This window comes from Oncorhynchus masou, chromosome 12 (genome assembly GCF_036934945.1).
Source record: "Oncorhynchus masou masou isolate Uvic2021 chromosome 12, UVic_Omas_1.1, whole genome shotgun sequence".
Lineage (NCBI taxonomy): Eukaryota > Metazoa > Chordata > Actinopteri > Salmoniformes > Salmonidae > Oncorhynchus > Oncorhynchus masou.
This window is the reverse complement of record NC_088223.1, coordinates 52,337,678-52,362,354: the sequence shown is the minus strand read 5'-3', so window position 1 is coordinate 52,362,354 and position 24,677 is coordinate 52,337,678. Positions and strand designations below refer to the sequence as shown.

Genomic DNA, 24,677 nt, shown 5'->3' with positions numbered 1-24,677 from the left:
ACTGAGATATAACTGAGATATAACTGAGATATGACTGAGGTGTAACTGAGCTAATATAATAGATATAATATATAATAATATAATATATCCCATGAGATTAACTGAGATATAACTGAGCTTTAACAGATGTCCAATAGCTGAGCTATAACTGAGCTATAACTGAGAGTATAATATGAGATATAACTGAGATATAACTTTATAACTGAGATATAACTGAGATATAACTGAGATATATCAGATACCCACGACGATATAACTGAGCGTGTAACTGAGATCTAACGACTAACTGAGATATAACAGATATAACTGAGGAACCTAGCTATAACTGAGGTGTAACTGAGATATAACAGATATGACTGAGATATAACTGAGCTATAACTGAGGTGTAACTGAGATATAACTGAGATATAACTGAGATATAACATATATGACTGAGCTATAACTGAGATATAACTGAGATATAACTGAGATATAACTGAGATATAACTGAGATATAACTGAGATATAACTGAGATATAACTGAGATATGACTGAGGTATAACTGAGCTATAACTGAGGTGTAACTGAGATATAACTGAGATATAACAGATATGACTGAGATATAACTGAGCTATAACTGAGGTGTAACTGAGATATAACTGAGATATAACTGAGATATAACAGATATAACTGAGCTATAACTGAGATATAACTGAGCTATAACAGATATCACTGAGATATAACTGAGATATAACTGAGATATAACTGAGATATAACTGAGGTGTAACTGAGATATAACTGAGATATAACTGAGCTATAACTGAGGTGTAACTGAGATATGACTGAGCTATAACTGAGCTATAACTGAGGTGTAACTGAGATATAACAGATATGACTGAGCTATGAGCTATAACTGAGGTGTAACTGAGATATAACTGAGCTATAACTGAGGTGTAACTGAGATATAACTGAGATATAACTGAGCTATAACAGATATCACTGAGCTATAACTGAGCTATAACTGAGGTGTAACTGAGATATAACTGAGCTATAACTGAGATATAACTGAGCTATAACAGATATATCTGAGATATAACTGAGATATAACTGAGATATAACTGAGATATAACAGATATAACTGAGCTATAACTGAGATATAACTGAGATATAACAGATATAACTGAGCTATAACTGAGGTGTAACTGAGATATAACTGAGATATAACAGATATAACTGAGCTATAACTGAGATATAACAGATATGACTGAGCTATAACTGAGCTATAACTGAGGTGTAACTGAGATATAACTGAGATATAACTGAGCTATAACAGATATGACTGAGCTATAACTGAGCTATAACTGAGGTGTAACTGAGATATATCTGAGATATAACTGAGATATGACTGAGAAATATCTGAGATATAATTGAGATATAACTGAGATATGACTGAGATATAACTGAGATATACCTGAGATATAACTGAGATATAACTGAGATATAACTGAGATATAACTGAGCTATAACTGAGATATAACTGAGGTGTAACTGAGATATATCTGAACTATAACTGAGATATAACTGAGCGATAACAGATATATCTGAGATATAACTGACAAATATCTGAGATATAACTGAGATATAACTTAGATATAACTGCGATATATCTGAGCGATAACTGAGATATATCTGAGATATAACTGAGAAATATCTGAGCTATAACTGAAATATATCTAAGCTATAACTGAGATATAGCTGAGATATAACTAAGCTATAACTGAGATATAACTGAGATATAACTGAGCTATAACAGATATATCTGAGATATAACTGAGATATAACTGAGCTATAACTGAGATATATCTGAGAAATATCTGAGCTATAACTGAGATGACTGAGATATAACTGAGATATAACTGTGATATATCTGAGCTATAACTGAGATATAACTGAGATATATCTGAGAAATATCTGAGCTATAACTGAGATGACTGAGATATAACTGAGATATGACTGAGATATAACTAAGCTATAACTGAGCTATAACATATATAACTGAGCTATAACATATATAACTGAGCTATAACTGAAATATAACTGAGATATAACTGAGATATAACTGAGATATAACTGAGATATAACTGAGATATAACTGAGAAATAACTAAGCTATAACTGAGATATAACTGAGATATAACTGAGATATAACTGAGCTATAACAGATATATCTGAGATATAACTGAGATATAAATGAGCTATAACTGAGATATATCTGAGAAATATCTGAGCTATAACTGAGATGACTGAGATATAACTGAGATATGACTGAGATATAACTAAGCTATAACTGAGCTATAACAGATATAACTGAAATATAACTGAGATATAATTGAGATATAACTGAGCTATAACTGAGATATAACTGAGATATAACTGAGAAATAACTGAGTTATAACTGAGAAATAACTGAGAAATAACTGAGATATAACTGAGATATAACTGAGAAATAACTGAGATATAACTGAGAAATAACTGAGATATAACTGAGATATAACTGAGAAATAACTGAGAAATAACTGAGATATAACTGAGAAATAACTGAGATATAACTGAGAAATAACTGAGATATAACTGAGAAATAACTGAGTTGCAGCATGTGTATTATCTTCTCCAGTTACACATCTCACTTCCGGTGGCTGGAGTGTTTTGAGTTGAGGTACAGTAGCTATATAATACACTAGTCCAATCTTATGGATGGGGTAAGGTGGTGTGTGTATGCGTGTGTATGTGTATGTGGGTGGTTGTGCATGGGAATGGGTGGGTATGCAAATGTGTGTGCTTGCGTGTGTGCGTTCCAGGCTCATGAGATTTGGTGCAATAGTGTAATGATGATATGCAATGAGACCGGGTTTGGGTGTCTTCGAAGATATACAATAATACGTTATAGGTATGATATATAAGTATAATAATATGTTTGCACTGACAGCATTAACGCAGGTTTTAATAGGGGGAGTGAGAATAAGACAAAATAAAATATGGATTCCAGGGGTTTACAGACACTCGTTTGTATTTTTAACCATTTGTTTAGAACTTTTGATTTGACGTTTAAAGGGTGAAGTTACTGGTGGAAGTGACCGTTCATATTTATTGTTCTTTGATTTTTCTTTTTAGGCTCACTTGCTTTCCCCCAGTGAGAGATGGAAAGTGGTAATGTTTTGGATTGATTATTTATTATTAAGTGCTCTCACTGTTTCAGTTGTATTCACTTGGAAGTCTGTACATTCTAATTTGTATCATTTTTTTTTCTTCACTTAAAGAAATGTCCGTTTTTGGGGGGCGGCCAGAGCTGTTGTAAATACAGAGGTGTGTTGGACGCTGTTGCAATGCATACTGCTAATTGGACATTAGAGAAACCATCAGTCTCAGCACTGGTACCTGAGCCCACAGCCCTGCTACCCCCTCTAATACACAGGAACACATCACTTTGAGTGGGTCTCTCACACACACGCGCACACACACACACACACACACGCACACACATTCTACATGAATGGAATAATAGTATGTTATTCATTTCTTTATTTGAAAAATCAAATGTATTTCTTATTCTCAGTCTCAGACATCCATATCATAGTGTGATACTCCTAAACAAAATATATATACATTTTTACTGAATAGACTGATGATAAGATTACATCGAGGTCAACTGATGCTGAACATGTGTTTGAAATTATTTATCTTGCAAAAGATATTTAACAATGACAATATCAAGCAAACTAATATGTTTCATTTAAGTGAATCGCTTGTTGTAAATTAGCTATAAAGACAAGACAATTAATTAAAATAAGCTTTCTGGAAGAAAAAAATTGTGTCCTGGCACCATTTTGTTTTTGCAGAGACTATTTCATGTTGTGTTTTGGGAACAAGCCAGGAACTAACCATGCAGGTAAGGTTGGTCCTCAGCCTGGGAGGAGGAAAATGACCAGAACATTTTGTCCTTTAGGGGGCACTCGTATACCATTATTGTAGAGTACTTCTCCACAGTCTCCAGTTTCACCTACTGCAATCTTTTATTTTGGCTCTCCTTCCTTTTGTTGTGGTGTGTTTTTGTGTGTTTCTTGTTTTCCCAAAAGTATTGTTTTTTGTTTTTCTCTTTCATTTTTTCTCTGTCTCTCCATGTTCCCCACCCCCACCCCCTTCTCTCTCTCTCTCACTCACTCCTCACTCTGCTGACACCTAGGGGACCACCCTTTTCCCTTTAGGAAATCACACAACAAAGATGCTTCCTCTGTGAGCCTGAGATTTAGAGGTGTGTGTGTATGTGTGTGTGTGTGTGTGTGTGTGTGTGTGTGTGTGTGTGTGTGTGTGTGTGTGTGTGTGTGTGTGTGTGTGTGTGTGTGTGTGTGTGTGTGTGTGTGTGTGTGTGTGTGTGTGTGTGTGTGTTCAGTGAAGACAGAAGGCATGGCACTAAATTGTGTGAGAGGATGAGGTGAGCCCCCCCCCCCCTCCTCCTCTACCCGCTTACAATGTCAAGCACTTTGAGCATTGGAAAATCACTATATAACCAGACCCACTTACAATGTCAAGCACTTTTGGCATTGGAAAATCACTATATAACCAGTCCATTAGGTGTGTGTGTGTGTTGCCTGTGTAGCTGCGGGTGTGACTAATAGGGCATGAGAAGAGAGAATCACACCATATTGTCTCCCCAAGTGTGATTAGGATCAGTCTGAGAGGCCAGTTACCATAGGCATAACTAACACACTACAAATCTGCCCATTTGATATGCAGGGGACACTTCACAAAACCAGTAATAAGTACCTGTTCCTACAGTCTTTTAGTTTCACTCTCTGTGGTGAATTCTAGCTATTCAGCTTCTTCCTTTGTGTGTGTGTGTGTGTGTGTGTGTGTGTGTGTGTGTGTGTGTGTGTGTGTGTGTGTGTGTGTGTGTGTGTGTGTGTGTGTGTGTGTGTGTGTGTGTGTGTGTGTGTGTGTGTGTGTGTGTGTGTGTGTGTGTGCTGCAGGCGTGCGGCCTGGCAGGATCCTTCATTTGCGCTCTGTGCTGATGTTCCACCTTACACTCGTGGTGTGTACAGTCTTTGTGTCATCCACACGTTTCTCACCGTGGCTCAGGACTTTGGGTCACAAGCATTCCATTACCGTTTCACTCATGAGCTCATTATCTCTGGTCAGAACTGGGTCAGCTCTAGGGTTAGCTGTTATCCCAATAAGATTTGAAATCCCAGCACTACAGACATATGTCTCTGTTGAATGGATTACATAAGGTTGTAGAACAACACCATTATCATCATCCTTTAACAGTCATACCTGGGTTGTCTCCCTGTAAGTAACCAGGTGTATGGCTCGGCAGTCACTGAACTAGGGATATAGGCATGAGGTATTGGATTATGGAGCCGATTTGAAAGAGTGCTGGTGTTTGGATATATGGGTTTGGTTTGGGGTGGGCTGTTTTTACGATGTGAGGGGCTAAAGGTAAGGGAGGGGTTGAAGTGGGGGGGGGGGGGGGGCTAAACATGTGACCATGCCCATGAGCCATGAAAGCAGTTCTTTCACAGCTCTCTCTCCCCTCCCTCTCACACACACACACACTCTCCCTCTCGCTTTCCCTCATGCCCATCTCTCATCCTCTCCCTCACTCTCACTTCCTGTGTCTCCTGTGTCCTTATCCTCTCCTCCTCCTCTCTCATCCCCAACTCCCCCCCCCTCCCTGCCCCTCTCTTTTGCATAATGAATTATTTTGTGTCTGCGTTATTATTTAAATCCTGCATTCCACAGCACAACTTAGCACCCTCCCCGCGCCTTTCTACCCTCCGTGGTTACCATGGCAACCCCCTACTTTCATGTTGTTTCCATTTCGATATCCCAATTAAAGATGGGTGACGTGAAGTGATCACGGTGGGAGGAAAGGGGCTGAGGAAGACTGCAGCTGAGCGGCTTTGGGGGTAATTGCGGTGACTGTGCAGTTGTAAATCGGTCATCGGTATTATGGATGGGAAGGCTAAATGTTGTGTTTGCGTATCAGAAGCAGAGAAAAGCCATTGGGTCATTGCTACCTCACACCTGCTCCACTGTCTGGGGGGGATAGAGGATGGAAGGGTTTTGGTCCGAGATGTAACAGTAGCATCAGATGTCCTGTAGCCTGCTCATAGCCCCCCTCCACCCCTCCCCCCCTTTCACACACACTGACGCCGAACCACCGCCGACTTCACACCACTGTGGCACCGTGTGAGTCTCAGCTCTTCACGCGGTGTGTTTCTTTCATTCGTTTTTTTCTTCTTTCTTTCTGGTTCCCACTGTTCTCACCTCCGCCATGTCTCTGTCTCAGCCCAGAGAGGGAAGCCCCGGAAGTATCGCCCAACACCCTCAGAGCTGTTAGCATATGTGTAAAGGAACATGGGGTTTATGGCCCGCTGCGGACGCGTACCGTCTCTGAGAAACTTGCTGATCCAGCCTTGTTCCCACCCACGTCTGGCTTTAATTCACATCGACAGAGTGAAAGACAGTGTTGTAGACTGCTGCTGTAGTATTGTGTAGTGTATGAATGGATCGTGTCCAGGAGTGTGTGTGCCACAGGATAGAGCCTTGGATTAAGCCCAGTTAGACCTGACCCCATTTAACCTTCATCTGACCCAGTTACCCATGGACCAGACTTTTTTGGGGCCACCTTGGGCTCAAAAACCTCTCACTGCAACACACCTACGCCACCTGCACAATGGGTGTACGGGTATGGTTTTGGTATTGGCTGTGTGTCTTCTGTGCATTCTGCTCATATTCTGAATCTGTGACATATAAGTGTCGGTCAAAGGGATCTGTTCGTGCAAATAGCTCAATTCAACACCCTTGATTATAATTCCCTTGTTATTTTAAACGGATTATCACATTCAGCAATGTAGGATACATGAATTTATGTTACAGCAGTTTCTGTGGAGGAGAAGGAGATTTACGTCGCCTAGTATCTCGAGTAGAAATGCTTACCTGATGTTTGTTTTTTTATGTTTTTTTTACCTTTATTTAACTAGGCAAGTCAGTTGGGAACAAATTCTTATTTACAATGACGGCCTAACAAAAGGCAAAAGGCCTCCTGCGGGGACGGGGGCTGGGAGTAAAAATTAAATACAAATATTGGACAAGATGCACATCATGACAAGAGAGACCCCACAACACTACATAAAGAGAGACCTAAGACAACATAGCCTGGCAGCAACACATGAAAACACAGCATGGTGATGTGAGCATAGTATGCGCTAAATGTGGGGTGTGAAAAAGATTTGTAGGCCATTAAGTCACACACACCCTAAAGAAATGAATAAAACATCACTTAGGTCTAACACCAGAAATGTCGGTTTTCTGACTTGCGGACTATACCATAATATAAGTATATCATAGAATATCATTATAAAATGTACTGTATATCGTAATAAGCATTATTTTTAATTCTCAACGCGTTCTTGTTCTCAGCTGAGAGTGACAGACTTTCACTGCTACTAATTGTTTTCCACCGGTTTTCCAGATCATTTACGTAAGAAAAGGACAAACCGCTCCTTCACTTTCACGAAGTCACTGCCGAGGAAATAACAGGCCAATACACAAAGTGGGCCCCTGCGACCCTGAATTGAGAGTGCATTTATTTGCATGGGAATGACATGAAACCAGACACAAGTCTGCTGGTTTCTTCTCCAAATAGATTGTAGTAAGTAGCCTACATATATTGTATGCTTGCAGAGAAGACTGGGATGAAATTTAAGACCATAAAATAGAACAGTGTAATATGATCTCCACATCCCAAAAACCTATAGGCTATTTCAATGTGTGTATCATGAATGAGACACGATAACACTTTGGTATGAGCAATATCACTCCCGTTATTTAGGCTACAGAAACTCTCAACAAGATACAAGATACAAGATCGCAAAAAAATATCACAAAAGTAGGGGTCGAGTGAATACATACATTGATTTGCATATTCCTATTTGACTGACAGCTCAAATTGACCTATGATTGGCCGAAAATATGTGCGTGAAGGCGGGGCGTATGCAGTCAGTGGAGGTTAGTGCTTTTCGACTCTGATTGCGTGTGGTGAAACATCCCCAGTGAGACGACTGCGACTGGACGGCGGATAAGTCCATAACTTTTTGTTTTCTGTTTATTATTACCTGAAAGTGATTTATCGTTAAAAAAATATATTAATATTTAAACTCTCTAATTTGTCAATCATTCCACATCACTGGAAACGTACAGGCAGTGGCAACGAGACACGCAGTTGTTCCCGACCAATCGACTACATTTTTTTAGGAAAAAAAAAATTCATACAATTATTGTTCTGGTCGTTTGGAAAGAAAATAGGCTACCGAAACGTACAAAACGCAGCAGTAACATTATTTTAGTTCATGTTGAGAATTGAGGGGGGATTCAAGTGCTTTAATTGCGGAGTCGAGACATCGAATTGAGAGGACATTTGGGAGAAGTAGAGGGCTGGCGGACAAAGAGTGGACCGAATACATCCCAAGGATACGATAAGTTTCACATACATGCGTCCCCTTTCTGAACATGACAGAGAAGACAAAGGACAACGGTGCTATATAATTGTATAGCCAAGCTATACAATATTCTATAGCACTATAAAGCAAAGTTTTCCCTCATATGAAAGTTGATATTTGATTGACTATGCTCGATTTTTAAAGAAACTGGTGTTTGATTTTTTTTATCGACTTATTCCATGAGATATTGACTTGGGAACCGTCCGTCAAAAAGCAAGGTTTTCCTTGAAATGCTGTGACCACATTTTTGAATTACTCGTTTCCAGTGAAACTGGTGTTTGAACTGTGATCCGTGTCAGATGTGGTCGGTGTTGCGGCCAATGGGTACACGGTCCAGCTGACGGTGCCACGGAATTCCCAGTTACACGTTGTTGTTTTTTTTGACCAACACAACCGAAGGAGTTCGTTTATATTACGGATAATCTGTATGCCATTATGAATTTCATATCCAGGCGCATTGCCCCACTTTGGCTGGTCCTGCTGGAATGTGTGCTTCTGTCGACAGCAGAGGAAGGTAGGTTGGATTACCTCCTGTACAATGTTCTCAAATATAACAAGGCTGTTTCATGTTCTGTCATCATGCTTATTATCGACAAAACAATGCACAGTGGGGTTATTAGGCTACCTAATAATGGGTTATTGAAAATATGATTAAGGCCCATTTTGCCTTCAGACTGTGGTTACATTGTAACAACAGCACCGTTACATTGTAACAGCCGCACATGGCAATGTAACATGCTAGTTGACAATTATCGTGAAGAGGTTAATCAATCCTACACTCCTACGTGAACTATGTTTACTGTACATTATGTTGTCTTTGTATAGAGAATCATCACCCTCCACTATCTAACTATTGCAATGAGACTTTTCCCGTTAATGAAGATTAACTTGACTGGCCTGCACAAGAGCCTATGCAAATGTCTGTACATAGGCACTTTAAAAACAGCCCAAGACAACATAAATACCTGGATTCATTTAAGATATGAAGTTGATAATGAATTAGCTGTGTGTGTGTGTGTGTGTGTGTGGATTTAGTGTGTCTTTATGTATGTGTTCTGGAAAGGTGTGGAACGGCATAGAAATGGTCTTTGTGGAAACATACACTACATGGCTAAAAGTATGTGGACACCAGCTTGTCGAACGTCTCCTTGCAAAATCATGTCTATTAATATGGAGTTGGTCCCCCATTGCTGCTATAACAACCTCCACTCTACTAGATGTTGGAACATTGCTGCGGTGGCTTACTGCGATTCAGCCACGAGCATTAGTGAGGTCGGGCACTGATGTTAAGCAATTAGGCCTGGCTCGAAGCCGGCATTCCAATTCATCCCAAAGGTGTTCGATTGGGGTCGAGGTCAGGGCTCTGTACAGGCCAGTCAAGTTCTTCCACACCGATCTCAACACACCATTTCTGTATGGACCTCGCTTTGTGCACAGGGACATTGTCATGCTGACACAGGAAAGGGCCTTCCCCAAACTGTTGCCACAAAGTTGGAAGCACAGAATCGTCATCGTTAGAATGTCATTGTATGCTGTAGCGTTAAGATTTCCCTTCACTGGAGCTAAGGGGCCTAGCCTAAACCATGAAAAACAGCCTCAGTCCATTATTCTTCCTCCACCAAACTTTACAGTTGGCACTATGCATTCGGGCAGGTAGAGTTCTCCTGGCATCCACCAAACCCAGATTTGTCAGTCGGACTGCCAGATAGTGAAGCATGATTCATCACTCCAGAGAAGGTGTTTTCACTGCACCGGAGTCCAATGGCGACAAGCTTTAAGCCACTCTAGTTGATGCTTGGCATTAAGCATGGTGATCTTAGGCTTGTGTGGGGCTGCTCAGCCATGGAAACCCAGTTAAAGCTCCCAACAAACAGTTATTGTGCCGACATTGCTTCCAGAGGCAGTTTGGAACTCTGTTGTGAGTGTTGCAATCGAGGACAGATGGTTTTTACACGCTTCAGCACTCAGCTTCCCCGTTCTGTGAGCTTGTGTGGCCTACCACTTCGCGGCTGTGCCGTTGTTGCTCCAAGGTGTTTCCACTTCATAATAACAGCTTTCACAGCTGACCACGGCAGAAATTTTACAAACTGACTTTGTTGGAAAGTTGCCACCCTATGACAGTTCCACATTGAAAGTCACGAAGCTCTTCAGCTATCACCATTCTACTGCCAATTGTTTCCTATGGAGGTTGCATGGCTGTGCGCTCGATTTTATTCACCTGTCGACAACGGGTGTGACTGAATTACCCGGGTCCACTCGTTTGAAGTGGCGTCCACATACTTTTGGCCACACGATGTACCAGCCTCTAGACCGCATCCACCCAGACCATTGCTACGGTGTCTCACTACCAATCAACCCTGAACGGCATGGCTCGGATTAGTTCCACATTACATGCTGAAATGGAGACACCTGGTCCCTGCTATCTACAAACAATTAACCTGGCGCTGTTTGACAGGCATGGATAACACCCGAGCACGGCTATGGCGTAACAGGTGACTTGAGGGATTAGTTGGGTATGCCTACTACAACTTCATTGTAATTAGCCGCAGCAACGGCAAAATCAATTCACGATTGTGTTTTAGTTGATTCATTGAAGTTTAAGCACCATTCTTCAAGGTTTTTGCCCTCAGTCGGTGTCTGAACTATTACGATTCACTCTACGTCCTGGCCTGTATGCTACTCTGTAGGCCTGCTTCACTTCCATTGAGAAGGGTTTTTGAGGATCTAGGCCTAGACTGTATCGTTTTCATGTCATGAACCCACCTCCAACATCTGTTCACTAATTCCCCTTTTCAACTCCCAACAGATGGAGCAGAAAGAGAAGCAGCGCTGGGAGTTAGGTTGAATGTGACCTCTCCCTTATCGTTTAAAAACTCCACTTAAACACCTTGTTTACTTTTTCAAATCATATTCGCACGGCATTGGACGGTCTTTGAAGTGTTACCTCCATGTGGTGGCTGCAGGACTGTGAAGGTATTAAAAAGGGCAATGCTGGTGATGATTAATTTGGCCAAGTTAAGCTTGGTGTCCGTGGGGGGTAGATTGGATTCTGTCCACAGGGTAAGATCCTCAAAAGGGCCCCAAACCCTCTGAGATTAGACTGTGTGTGCGTGTGTGTGTGTGTGCGTGTGTGTGTGTGTGTGTGTGTGAGAGAGAGTGTGTGCGTGCGCGTGTGTGGGTGTGTGCGTGTGTGTGTGTATGCGTGGGTGTGTGTGTGTATGCGTGGGTGTGTGCGTGTGTGTGTGTGAATGATTAAACTAAGGCTGATCCCTGTGCATATTGTATATTAGATATTTAGTGGTCTTTGTCGGGAAGAGTTTGAAGAAAAAATTCACTCCCACCCCAGTGAGCCGGTGAGCCTTCACAATCAGCCTCCAAGATGAACTAACCCCCCAAAAGACACCACTCTGAAGGCCCATCCTCTCTCTGTTGCATTCTCATTTCCTCCACCTACGCTTCATTCTCTCTCTCTCTCCCTTACTCTTTCTCATACTTTGAATAGAGTGCCGTGTTGAGTGACATTGTGCTTCACAACCCATAAACCCAATGTCTAAAACCAGCAAACGCTAAAATAATGTTTTTATTCCGAATGCAAGAGGCCCGAGGTGAAAGAGTTAGGGCCTCGCCCCCCTGCACTCTTTTATTTTGTTACTCTTTCCGTTGACTCTCTCTCTCTCTGCTATGTGAGCGAGGCAGTGCAGTCTGGACTTACCACTGTCTGCCCCGCCGCGGAAATGCGGATTTCTTCCCCCGAAATCCTATTAAATGGAACTGATTTTTATAAGAAAGGGATTTGCATTTAAAGCAATCCTGCCCCCTCACTGACACCCTCAGCCCATCATCCTCTGTGGTTTAATCCCACGATTAGCCCCTTGAAGAGTTAAACAGGCATCCGAGTCGTGCAGCTGTAATGTACAGGCTAGTTTCCCTCTACTCTTCAGCAGCTCTTTCGCTCACTCTCTCTCTCTCTCTCTCTCTCTCTCTCTCTCTCTCTCTCTCTCTCTCTCTCTCTCTCGTGGCCTGGTGAAGTTGCCTCCGCTGGCTGGGCTCGGCCTAGACAGATGGGTTACTGAGTGGGTCTGGGTTGGCTTATCAAGAATACTTAAGTCACAAATGAGATGCGATGCATATGGAAATATGACAGGTGGACGGTACTCCGGGTTGATGAGGGGATAGAAAAAGCCCCCCAGTTCACCACCACCAGCCCCCAATCCATGCATCAACGTCAGTGGCACGCTGACAGACAGGCAAGGAGCGGGGCAGGTGACCCACGTCTGCACCTCCACCCACACACCACTCACTGTGAGAGGGGACACAATGGGGACGACTAGAGAGGGGACCGGCAGCAGAGGACAGGGAATGAGGCCACAGCCTTTCAAATAAGACAGGGACAGAGAATGACACTTATGGAGAGAGTAATTTCTGCCAGTGGCTGAGAGGGAGAGACTGCTATCAAGTCGAGTAGAAATGAGAAAGGGCTGACGAGAAAGCGAGAGGGTGTGTGTCTGTGTTGAGTGTGTGTCGTAGGTGATAATCAGAAGCACCTGGCTGGGAGACAGAGGGACTTCCCGTGCCTGTGTGCTCGCTGTGATTCCCCCGAGCCCCAGAATATCTGTCCTATATACAGTAACAACACTGAGGCTCAGCAGGCAGCAGGCTTCCAGTCCCACCACACAGCTCCTCAGACATAGAGAGAGAGAGAGAGTACACAACGTGTTCACACTGGTTTCACCAGTTCAACCATCGTCATACGAGATATCTCTGTCTTATTTCCCTCTTTGGAACCTACAAAATCTGTTCCAAAGCCCCTCCCCTTCAATTCCACCATGTCTTAAGCCTTTAAGAGCAAAGAACAGTGGAAGGAAGATTTTGAGCTGTACCCCCTCAATGTGTCTGGCTTTCCTTGGCTGCTGAAATGGAGAAAGAGGGGGATGAGTCAGAATGAAAGAGGAGACCCATGCAGGGCGAGTATTCTCTTGTATCTGGGCTTGGACGTGCCAATCTTTGGATGGCTGATGTAGCCAAAGTCTGTGCTGCCATTCAGAGTGACTGTCCTCCAGCTTCAAGCTGTTCACCTCCCACCGCGGATTAGTCACTGAGAGCCTGTGTGTGTTTGCGCGTGTGTGGTGTGTCTGCCTGTTTCACGTCACAAGGACCATATCCAGTTGTAACAGTCTGTAATGGTTTTTCCGTCACCAACGGGGGACCCCAAAAGCTCGATATGTTAAAGAATGCAGACGTTGGAGAGAGCCCCCCCCCCCCCCGACACTAAACGTTGGTCATATTCTTTTTCGCAGTCGAATGCGTGTGCTTTTTTTTTGCGTCGGAGCACATTTGAGTGCGTCTGTGGAAGTATGTGTGAGAGAAGTTGACCTTTTGTTTTGGTATTTTTCCCAGTGTTCAGTGGGAGGGAGACTCTCTCAGTGTGACTGACATGGAGATGCATGCAAACACATTTTCTGTCCAGAGATAATTATATGGATGCGACTTGAGTCGTGGGATGGGGGGAGAGTAGTGGGCGGAACGGCAGAAGACTGAACGACAGAATTACAAAGACAGAAAGAACCACGAAAACACAACAGACAGTAAACATGCTGAAAGTGCACGGAGGTTATACAGGATTTGAAAACGGATCTGTACCAGAGCCAAAGTGTGTGCTTCCTTCAACACATGGTGATAGTTTGCGAACTATCTTTATAAACTCTTTGTAAATTCTTATGAACGTAGAGTTATCGCCGTCACACTTGTTACCGTTGAGTCCCTATCAGTTATTAAACAGGTACAATTACAAATGAACACAACTCCTTTTAATTGGAGGTTGACTCTATCCCAAACCCTTTGTTCTAAACACACAGTGACACAGACACGGGTTTAGTTGAGATGCCGATAAAACCCATGCCAACTAACTGCCCCATTGTTACTTGATCTTGTAGCGAGCTGTTCCACAGTGGTTCTCTTTTTCTCTCTAAGGGATGGAGGTGAAGACTCAACAAGTTTTTTTGTTCCTCTCCAGCTCTACTTACTTAGGCTTTTATGGAGTTTAATCTCACCCATAGCTCAGTGTCTTTTGTTAGCCAGGGAGGGAGATGTGGGAAGTCAACCGGACTCTTTCAGATTTCAGATCCCCCCCCCCCCTTTGGTGTGAGATGAGCTGAAGAACTCCAAATCAAACCAGGGAGAGACAAACCCAGAACATTACTACTGCCAAACAATCTCCGCAATTAGCTAGCTGAAGAAACGTGACAGAAATGTTGTGGTAATATTTCCCTACATTCTGGAGACAACTACCGCAGTCTGTTGCGTGGAAATGCTGCTGTCTCTACTTCTATATCTACTGCCGTGGCAAAAGGAATTTCAGCCACCGTATTTTACACCAACAATTCAGAGGATTGAGTCAATTGGAGCCTGCACATTTCGGAGCCAAAATTAATACCAGACTCGGAGGGTAGGTTTAAGACACTTAATCCCCACTGCTATGGTCAGCCATTTTGGTTCCCAACTGTGTTATTTAACTCTGGCTGCATACTCAAACATACCCACACAGAAAAGTGACCCTGTCCAGTTCTAATAGCCAGTAGCCTGCTCCCGACAGTCACTGGATCGGGTTGTGGCCTGGGAGGGAAGGAGAGCACAGGGACACTAGTATCTTCCTGCCTGGACCAGCCTGTTTGGCATGCATCCCTGAAGAGGATTACATCCAACTAGGAGTCTGACATTAACACCCTCATTCTCACTTTCTTTCCTCACTCCGTTCTCTTACGCTCTCTCTCCCTCTCTCCCTCTCCCCCTCTCTCTCCCTCACTCTCTATATATACAGTGCCTTGCGAAAGTATTCGGTCCCCTTGAACTTTGCGACCTTTTGCCATATTTCAGGCTTCAAACATAAAGATATAAAACTGTATTTTTTTGTGAAGAGTCAAAAACAAGTGGGACACAATTATGAAGTGGAACGACATTTATTGGATATTTCAAACTTTTTTAACAAATCAAAAACTGAAAAATTGGGCTTGCAAAATTATTCAGCCCCTTTACTTTCAGTGCAGCAAACTCTCTCCAGAAGTTCAGTGAGGATCTCTGAATGATCCAATGTTGACCTAAATGACTAATGATGATAAATACAATCCACCTGTGTGTAATCAAGTCTCCATATAAATGCACCTGCACTGTGATAGTCTCAGAGGTCCGTTAAAAGCGCAGAGAGCATCATGAAGAACAAGGAACACACCAGGCAGGTCCGAGATACTGTTGTGAAGAAGTTTAAAGCCAGATTTGGATACAAAAAGATTTCCCAAGCTTTAAACATCCCAAGGAGCACTGTGCAAGCGATAATATTGAAATGGAAGGAGTATCAGACCACTGCAAATCTACCAAGACCTGGCCGTCCCTCTAAACTTTCAGCTCATACAAGGAGAAGACTGATCAGAGATGCAGCCAAGAGGCCCATGTTCACTCTGGATGAACTGCAGAGATCTACAGCTGAGGTGGGAGACTCTGTCCATAGGACAACAATCAGTCGTATATTGCACAAATCTGGCATTTATGGAAGAGTGGCAAGAAGAAAGCCATTTCTTAAAGATATCCATAAAAAGTGTCGTTTAAAGTTTGCCACACGCCACCTGGGAGACACACCAAACATGTGGAAGAAGGTGCTCTGGTCAGATGAAACCAAAATTGAACTTTTTGGCAACAGTGCAAAACGTTATGTTTGGCGTAAAAGCAACACAGCTCATTACCCTGAACACACCATCTCCACTGTCAAACATGGTGGTGGCAGCATCATGGTTTGGGCCTGCTTTTCTTCAGCAGGGACAGGGAAGATGGTTAAAATTGATGGGAAGATGGATGGAGCCAAATACAGGACCATTCTGGAAGAATGCAAAAGACCTGAGACTGGGACGGAGATTTGTCTTCCAACAAGACAATGATCCAAAACATAAAGCAAAATCTACAATGGAATGGTTCAAAAATAAACATATCCAGGTGTTAGAATGACCAAGTCAAAGTCCAGACCTGAATCCAATCGAGATTCTGTGGAAAGAACTGAAAACTGCTGTTCACAAATGCTCTCCATCCAACCTCACTGAGCTCGAGCTGTTTTGCAAGGAGGAATGGAAAAAATTTCAGTCTCTCGATGTGCAAAACTGATAGAGACATACCCCAAGCGACTTACAGCTGTAATCGCAGCAAAAGGTGGCGCTACAAAGTATTAACTTAAGGGGGCTGAATAATTTTGCACGCCCAATTTTTCAGTTTTTGATTTGTTAAAAAAGTTTGAAATATCCAATAAATGTCGTTCCACTTCATGATTGTGTCCCACTTGTTGATTCTTCACAAAAAAATACAGTTTTATATCTTTATGTTTGAAGCCTGAAATGTGGCAAAAGGTCGCAAAGTTCAAGGGGGCCGAATACTTTCGCAAGGCACTGTATATATATTTACAGTATATACACTGAGTGTACAAAACATTAGGTACATCGCCCTAACATTGAGCTGAACTCCCCTTTCCCCATCAGATCAGCCTCAATTTGTCAGGGTATGGACTTTACAATGTGTCAAAGCATTCAACAGGGATGCTGGCCCATGTTGACTCCAATGCTTCCCACAGTTGTGTCCTTTGGGTGGTGGACCATTCTTGATAGACACAGGAAACTGTTGAGTGTGAAAAACCCAGCAGCGTTGCAGTTCTTGACACGGTCAAACCGGTGTGCCTGGCACCTACTACCATACCCGGTTAAAGGGACTTAAATCTTTTGTCTTGCCTGTTCACCCTCTGAATGGCACACATACACAATCCATGTCTCAATTGTCTCAAGGCTTAAAAATCCTTCTTTAACTGGTTTCCTCCCCTTCATCTACGCTCATCGAAGAGGTTTAACAGATGACATCAATAAGGGATCATAGCTGTCACCTGGATTCACCTGGTGAGTTTGTCATGGAAAAGGTGTTCCTAATGTTTTGTTCACTCAGTGACATAGATGCACCTCTCTCTCAAACACACACAGGTCCATGCGCTATCATAACGGGGCCCTTATTATAAAGAGCGGAGAGTGAAGAGGGCCTCTCACTCCAGTAGGTCTGCTGAATGCAGTGTGAGGATATCAGTGGCCAGTCCATCACTCCTCAGTTCCCTCCAGACCAGGAGAGAAGCAGGAAACAGGGAGGAGGGGAGTGGGATTAGAAGAGAGGGGGAGACTTAATCTCACAGGCTCAACTCCATGTCAAACACACAAACACACACACTCTAAGAACTGTCGGTCTGCACAAACACACACACTCATGCTCACATGCACATGAATAATGGAAGGCGGTGTCTTAGTGGCAAAATGCCCTGATAAGCTTCCACTAGTCTCTTTTCTTCTCTCCCTTTCTCCCTTCATCTGTTTCTATCTCTCTCTCCCTCCCAGCTGTCCCATAACTGCTTACCCCAGGTCAGCCCTGTCCAACACTCTTCCTCCCACCCTTCTCCCCACCCTTCTTCCCACCCTTCTCCCCACCCTTCTCCCCACCCTTCTCCCCGCCCTTCTCCCAGCTCTTCTCCCCGCCCCTCTCCCCACTCTTCTCCCCGCCCTTCTCCCCGCTCTTCTCCCCGCCCTTCTCCCCACCCCTTTCTCCACTCTTCTCCCCACCCTTCTCCCCGCCCTTCTCCCCACTCTTCTCCCCCCGCCCTTCTCCCCACCCTTCTCCCCGCCCTTCTCCCCACTCTTCTCCCCATCCTTCTCCCCACCCTTCTCCCCACTCTTCTCCCCGCCCCTTCTCCCCCCACTCTTCTCCCCGCCCTTCTCCCCATCCTTCTCCCCGCCCCACCCTTCTCCCCCGCCCCTTCTCCCCGCCCCCTTCTCCCCACTCTTCTCCCCGCCCCCCACCCTCTCCCCACTCTTCTCCCCGCCCTTCTCCCCACTCTTCTCCCCACCCTTCTCCCCACTCTTCTCTCCGCTCGCCCTCTGTTTTTCTTGCTCTTTCCCTCTCTCCCCTCCGCATGTTCTCCCATCCTACCCTAACCTGAGTCTCTGTTCTCTCCCTCTCCTTCTCAGCTACCCTCCCCCTTTTGCTGTTCCTCTTCCCTTCTCTCTTTCCTACTCTATCTCTCCCTCTCTAGGCGTGTAGGGGGTAATTGGCACTCTGAGTTTCCTTAATTAAAGCGGGGGTCTAATTGTAGTCGATGCAGGGCAAAGGCTCACAGGCCTATAATTTCCCTATCACACTCCAGAGCCACTGGAGGGGAAAGAGAGGGAGGAAAACGCAAGCGAGCGGAAGGGCAAGTAGCGGAGAGGTAGAGAAGAAAGTGAAGAAGTCGGTCTGTGATTAGAGAGAGGGTTTGTGTACCAACTCAATGGAGTCATGCTATCATATTCAAGGTCACTTATGTAAAGAGCAGAGGCATTTGGGTTTATTCACCTGCTATGTGGAGTGGATGGGGTCAGAGCCTACGGGGACAGAGCTGGTAGTAGGAATCCTATACTACTGTACCACCAGGCCCTGCTCTCTGGGGTGGTGTAAGGCCAGGATGAAGGATGGCACCAGCTTATATGGAACACTCTTAGGCAGGGGTCTAAGACCTGCTGGTCTTCAAAAAGCAGCAGGCTGCCTGACTGAGTGTGTGTGTGTGTGTGTGTGTGTGTGTGTGTGTGTGTGTGTGTGTGTGTGTGTGTGTGTGTGTGTGTGTGTGTGTGTGTGTGTGTGTGCGTGTGCGTGTATGTGTGTTCAGTCAGCCCCATCTCAATGATAACCTCCATTTACTGTTGGGTGGCCTGTACTCTCTTGGACATGGTTTTTCTAAAAGGGCCTCCCGAGTGGCACAGCTGTCTAAGGCTCTGCATCATAGTGCTTGAGGCGTCATTACAGACCCACGTTTGATCCCAGGCTGTGTCACAGCCTGCTGTAGTCGGGAGACAACATGATACGGTGTACAATTGGCCCAGTTTCGTCTGGGTTAGGGGAGGGTTTGGACAACCGGGATGCCCTTGTCCCATTGCGCTCTAGCCACTCCCTGTGGCTGGCCGGGCACTTGCAAGCTGACTGCAGTCGCCGGTTGTACGGTGTTTCCCCCGACACATTGGTGCGCTGGCTTCTGGGTTAAGCGATTGATTCGGAGGTTCGGAGATTCAGAGGACGCACGGAGGACGCATGGCTCTCAACCTTTGCCTCTCCTGAGTCTATACGGGAGTTGCAGTGATGGGACAAGACTGTAACTACCAATTGGAAATTGCAGAGAAAAATGGGTTCAAATAAAATAAGTACAAAAGGGCTCTTCAACTGTCCCCATAGGGGAACCCTTTTGGGTTCCATTTAGAATCCTCTATAGAAAGGGTTCTACATGGAACCCAAAAGGGTCCTATCTGCAACCAAAACGTGTTCTTCAAAGTAGGGCTGACCCCATTTAGTTGACTGGTCGATAGGCTGTTGGTCGACCAAGATTTTTTTAAGGCAAGCAGTGGCAAATATATATTAAAAATGTATGGCACGTGAGACACCTGTCTGATTCACCCCTGTCTCAGTGGACTAACCCATTGCAGAGGCCACGGGGGTGGCAGACCAGCATCCCCAGTAGTACATTTATCATTAATTCCCATCATTTCTAATCTACAATGTTTGTTCGATTACGGTCATTTCTGTTAATACATTCAATATATTATTATTTCAGTCCTCCTGTTGTCATTGTCAGAGTGGACACATTGTTTGCAGAGCGCACAACCTATGCTACACTTGTGAGAAAATATAAAAAAAAGTTGTGGTTTAGAGGTAGGCCTAGGCTACCTGGCCTCCGTGCAAATGTAGGCTTATTTGCCCATTTGGGGATCTGATAGTATTTCTGATTGTCTTAACTCACCATCACTATGGAGCTTCTCACAGTCATTTTTTTTCTCGCCTCAAACAGCAAGTAAACAAAGTCTGTTTTTACCTCCATTGAGAATGACAATAGTTCCTCAACATAGCCTACTTGACAGTTTTTTCCCAGCTCTCTCCCTTTCCATAACCAGTCAGCATGAAAGGGGGAAAATATGTCATGCTCTGATCCGGGTGAATCGTCGTAAAATAGGCCTACCTGATTCCTTCTTATCCCTTGCGCAAATAGTCTACAGCTGTGTCTGTTTGTCTGGAGCTCGCTGGCGCAGGAAACTGAGGGCCCGGAATATTTATACAATGTTGCAAGTTTGCTAGCATGATTGGGCCTGATCAAGTTAGAAGTTGATACAATGTTTTAAGTTTCTTGCAGACAGGCCATGCATATCCAATGTGATTTATTTGTTTTTTTTTATCAAGATATTTTCTTCCTGCAGGCTGCAATGTTTTTATTTGTTGGTTTATGTTGGCAATGGCAATAGAAGTCGTTTTTAGATTTGTATAATTTTCATTTCGATACAATGTTGATGAACCACATGACATTGATTTTGAGACATGTAGACTTTATTATAAATGAAATGAAACTGTTCCACTAAAATGAGCATATGAAAATCTAAACTGTCACGCCGATCAGTAGAAATGGTACGATAACTTGGCACTCCAAATGGAAAAGGTTGCCGACTGCTGGTGTAGCCTATTCCCGTCAACTTTAGGAGTGTAATGGCAGAATCTGCAAAGGTCAGCAGTAGCAGGCAGCGGGAGGAGGAAGGTCGGAACAGGTTTACTCCTTCTGATTGGGCTATATTGATCTCTGGCTCCCTCTTTAGTCATTTGTGAGTCTTCATTTGTAATCGCAGTGCTTAAAGCATCAGACAAGCTCAGTAGCCTACATGTAGTTGATTATATTCAAACATAGGGTTGTGTCTACAGTACATGAACTCTCGGTCGACTAAGATTTTTGTTTTGTCGGGGACAGCCCTACTTCAAGGGGTTCTCCTATGGGGACAGCCAAAGAACCATTTGAGGTTCTAGATAGCACCTTTTTTTCTAAGAGTGTACTCTGTCATATAGCGCGGTACTACATGTCTGTGCATGCATACACAATGAGTAGACATAACATTAGGAACACCTTCCTAATATTGAGTTGCACCCCCATTTTGCCCTCAGAACAGCCTCAGTTTGTCAGGGCATGGACCACACGGTGTCGAAAGCTTTCCACAGGAATCCTGGCCCATGTTGACTCCAATGCTTCACACATTTGTGTCAAGTTGGCTGGATATCCTTTGGGTGGTGGACCATTCTTGATACATACGGGAAACTGTTGAGCGTGAAAAAAACAGCAACGTTGCAGTTCTTGATACACTCAAACCGGTGCACCTGGCACCACTACCATACCCTGTTCAAAGGCACTTAAATATTTTGTCTTACCCATTCACCCTCTGAATGGCACACATACACAATCCATGTCTCAAAGCTTAAACATCCTTCTTTAACCCATCTCCTCCCCTTCATCTACACTGATTTGAAGTGGATTTAACAAATTACATCAATACTGGATCATAGCTTTCACCTGGATTCACCTGGTCAGTCTATCATGGAAAGAGCAGGTGTTCCTAATGTTTTGTCCACTCAGAGTCGAAAAACACTCAGACAGACACATGCATGCTGTCTCATAAAACATAATGATAGTTCAGTGGTAAACAGTGATTACACACCTCATACTCACCACACACCCTCCTCATACTCACACGGCTGGCGTAACCGGCTGTGCCTGGAGGGGTCTGACAGTTGTGTTTCCGCTGCTCCTTATGATTGATCCTTATAGGACATCAGTAGGAGCAGGTTAGGAATGGCTCAGTGTGTGTGTGTGCGCGTGACTCGCATTTTATAGGGGCACACCGGTTACCACTATGAAGTCGTTGTGTAATTTGGTTTCCTGTGAACTTGAGGCAGAACACACAATGGGGAAACACCGGGTGAGATTGTGTTTTCTTCAACCCTTCAATCTCCATCTCACCACCCTGCCTTCCCATTCCTCCATTTCCACCTCACCACCATGCCTTCCCATTCCTCTATTTCCATCTCACCACCATGCCTTTCCATTTCCATCTCACCACCATGCCTTCCCATTCCTCCATTTCCACCTCACCACCATGCCTTCCCATTCCTCCATTTCCATCTCACCACCATGCCTTCTCATTCCTCCATTTCCACCTCACCACCATGCCTTCCCATTCCTCCATCTCCACCTCACCACCATGCCTTCCCATTCCTCCATTTCCATCTCACCACCATGCCTTCCCATTCCTCCATTTCCACCTCACCACCATGCCTTCCCATTCCTCCATCTCCACCTCACCACCATGCCTTCCCATTCCTCCATTTCCATCTCACCACCATGCCTTCCCATTCCTCCATTTCCACCTCACCACCATGCCTTCCCATTCCTCCATCTCCACCTCACCACCATGCCTTCCCATTCCTCCATCTCCACCTCACCACCCTGCCTTCCCATTCCTCCATCTCCATCTCACCACCATGCCTTCCCATTCCTCCATTTCCATCTCACCACCATGCCTTCCCATTCCTCCATTTCCACCTCACCACCATGCCTTCCCATTCCTCCATTTCCACCTCACCACCATGCCTTCCATTCCTCCATCTCCACCTCACCACCATGCCTTCCCATTCCTCCATTTCCACCTCACCACCATGCCTTCCCATTCCTCCATTTCATTCACCACCATGCCTTCCCATTCCTCTATTTCCATCTCACCACCATGCCTTCCCATTCCTCCATTTCCACCTCACCACCATGCCTTCCCATTCCTCCATCTCCACCTCACCACCATGCCTTCCCATTCCTCCATCTCCACCTCACCACCCTGCCTTCCCATTCCTCCATCTCCACCTCACCACCCTGCCTTCCCATTCCTCCATCTCCACCTCACCACCATGCCTTCCCATTCCTCCATTTCCACCTCACCACCATGCCTTCCCATTCCTCCATCTCCACCTCACCACCATGCCTTCCCATTCCTCCATCTCCACCTCACCACCATGCCTTCCCATTCCTCCATCTCCACCTCCACCACCATGCCTTCCCATTCCTCCATCTCCACCTCACCACCATGCCTTCCCATTCCTCCATCCCACCTCACCACCATGCCTTCCCATTCCTCCATCTCCACCTCACCACCCTGCCTTCCCATTCCTCCATCTCCACCTCACCACCATGCCTTCCCATTCCTCCATCTCCACCTCACCACCCTGCCTTCCCATTCCTCCATCTCCATCTCACCACCATGCCTTCCTCCTCCACCCCATGCCTTCCCATTCCTCCATCTCCACCTCACCACCATGCCCTCCCATTCCTCCATCTCCACCCCACCATGCCTTCCCATTCCTCCATCTCCACCTCACCACCATGCCTTCCCATTCCTCCATCTCCACCTCACCACCCTGCCTTCCCATTCCCATCTCCATTCCCATCCCATCTCCACCTCACCACCCTGCCTTCCCATTCCTCCATCTCCACCTCACCACCCTGCCTTCCCATTCCTCCATCTCCACCTCACCACCCCGCCTTCCCATTCCTCCATCTCCACCTCACCACCCTGCCTTCCCATTCCTCCATCTCCACCTCACCACCCTGCCTTCCCATTCCTCCATCTCCACCTCACCACCCTGCCTTCCCATTCCTCCATCTCCACCTCACCACCCTGCCTTCCCATTCCTCCATCTCCACCTCACCACCCTGCCTTCCCATTCCTCCATCTCCACCTCACCACCCTGCCTTCCCATTCCTCCATCTCCACCTCCACCCTGCCTTCCCATTCCTCCATCTCCACCACCACCCTGCCTTCCCATTCCTCCATCTCCACCTCACCACCCTGCCTTCCCATTCCTCCATCTCCACCTCACCACCCTGCCTTCCCATTCCTCCATCTCCACCTCACCACCCTGCCCCATCCCATTCCTCCATCTCCACCTCACCACCCTGCCTTCCCATTCCTCCATCTCACCACCCTGCCTTCCCATTCCTCCACCTCACCACCCTGCCTTCCCATTCCTCCATCTCCACCTCACCACCCTGCCTTCCCATTCCTCCATCTCCACCTCACCACCCTGCCTTCCCATTCCTCCATCTCCACCTCACCACCCTGCCTTCCCATTCCTCCATCTCCACCTCACCACCCTGCCTTCCCATTCCTCCATCTCCACCTCACCACCTCCATTGGATTTACACTTGTTCCACTCCTGTCTGAAGCTGAGAGCGACCCTGCTCCCCCTTAACCCC

At 45.1% G+C, this 24,677-nt stretch overlaps 1 protein-coding gene across 2 annotated transcripts in view; it reads left to right on the top strand.

The window, feature by feature from the left end:
• Positions 1-8,057: 8,057 nt before the first annotated feature.
• LOC135550374 (ephrin type-B receptor 4a-like) overlaps positions 8,058-24,677 on the top strand; it is a 39,854-nt gene continuing 23,234 nt past the window's right edge. For both annotated transcript variants that reach the window (XM_064981100.1, XM_064981099.1), the window contains exon 1: positions 8,058-9,050. In XM_064981100.1, the coding sequence (XP_064837172.1) occupies positions 8,972-9,050 (79 nt within the window). In that variant the 5' untranslated portion in view covers positions 8,058-8,971. The remainder of the gene's footprint in view (positions 9,051-24,677) is intronic.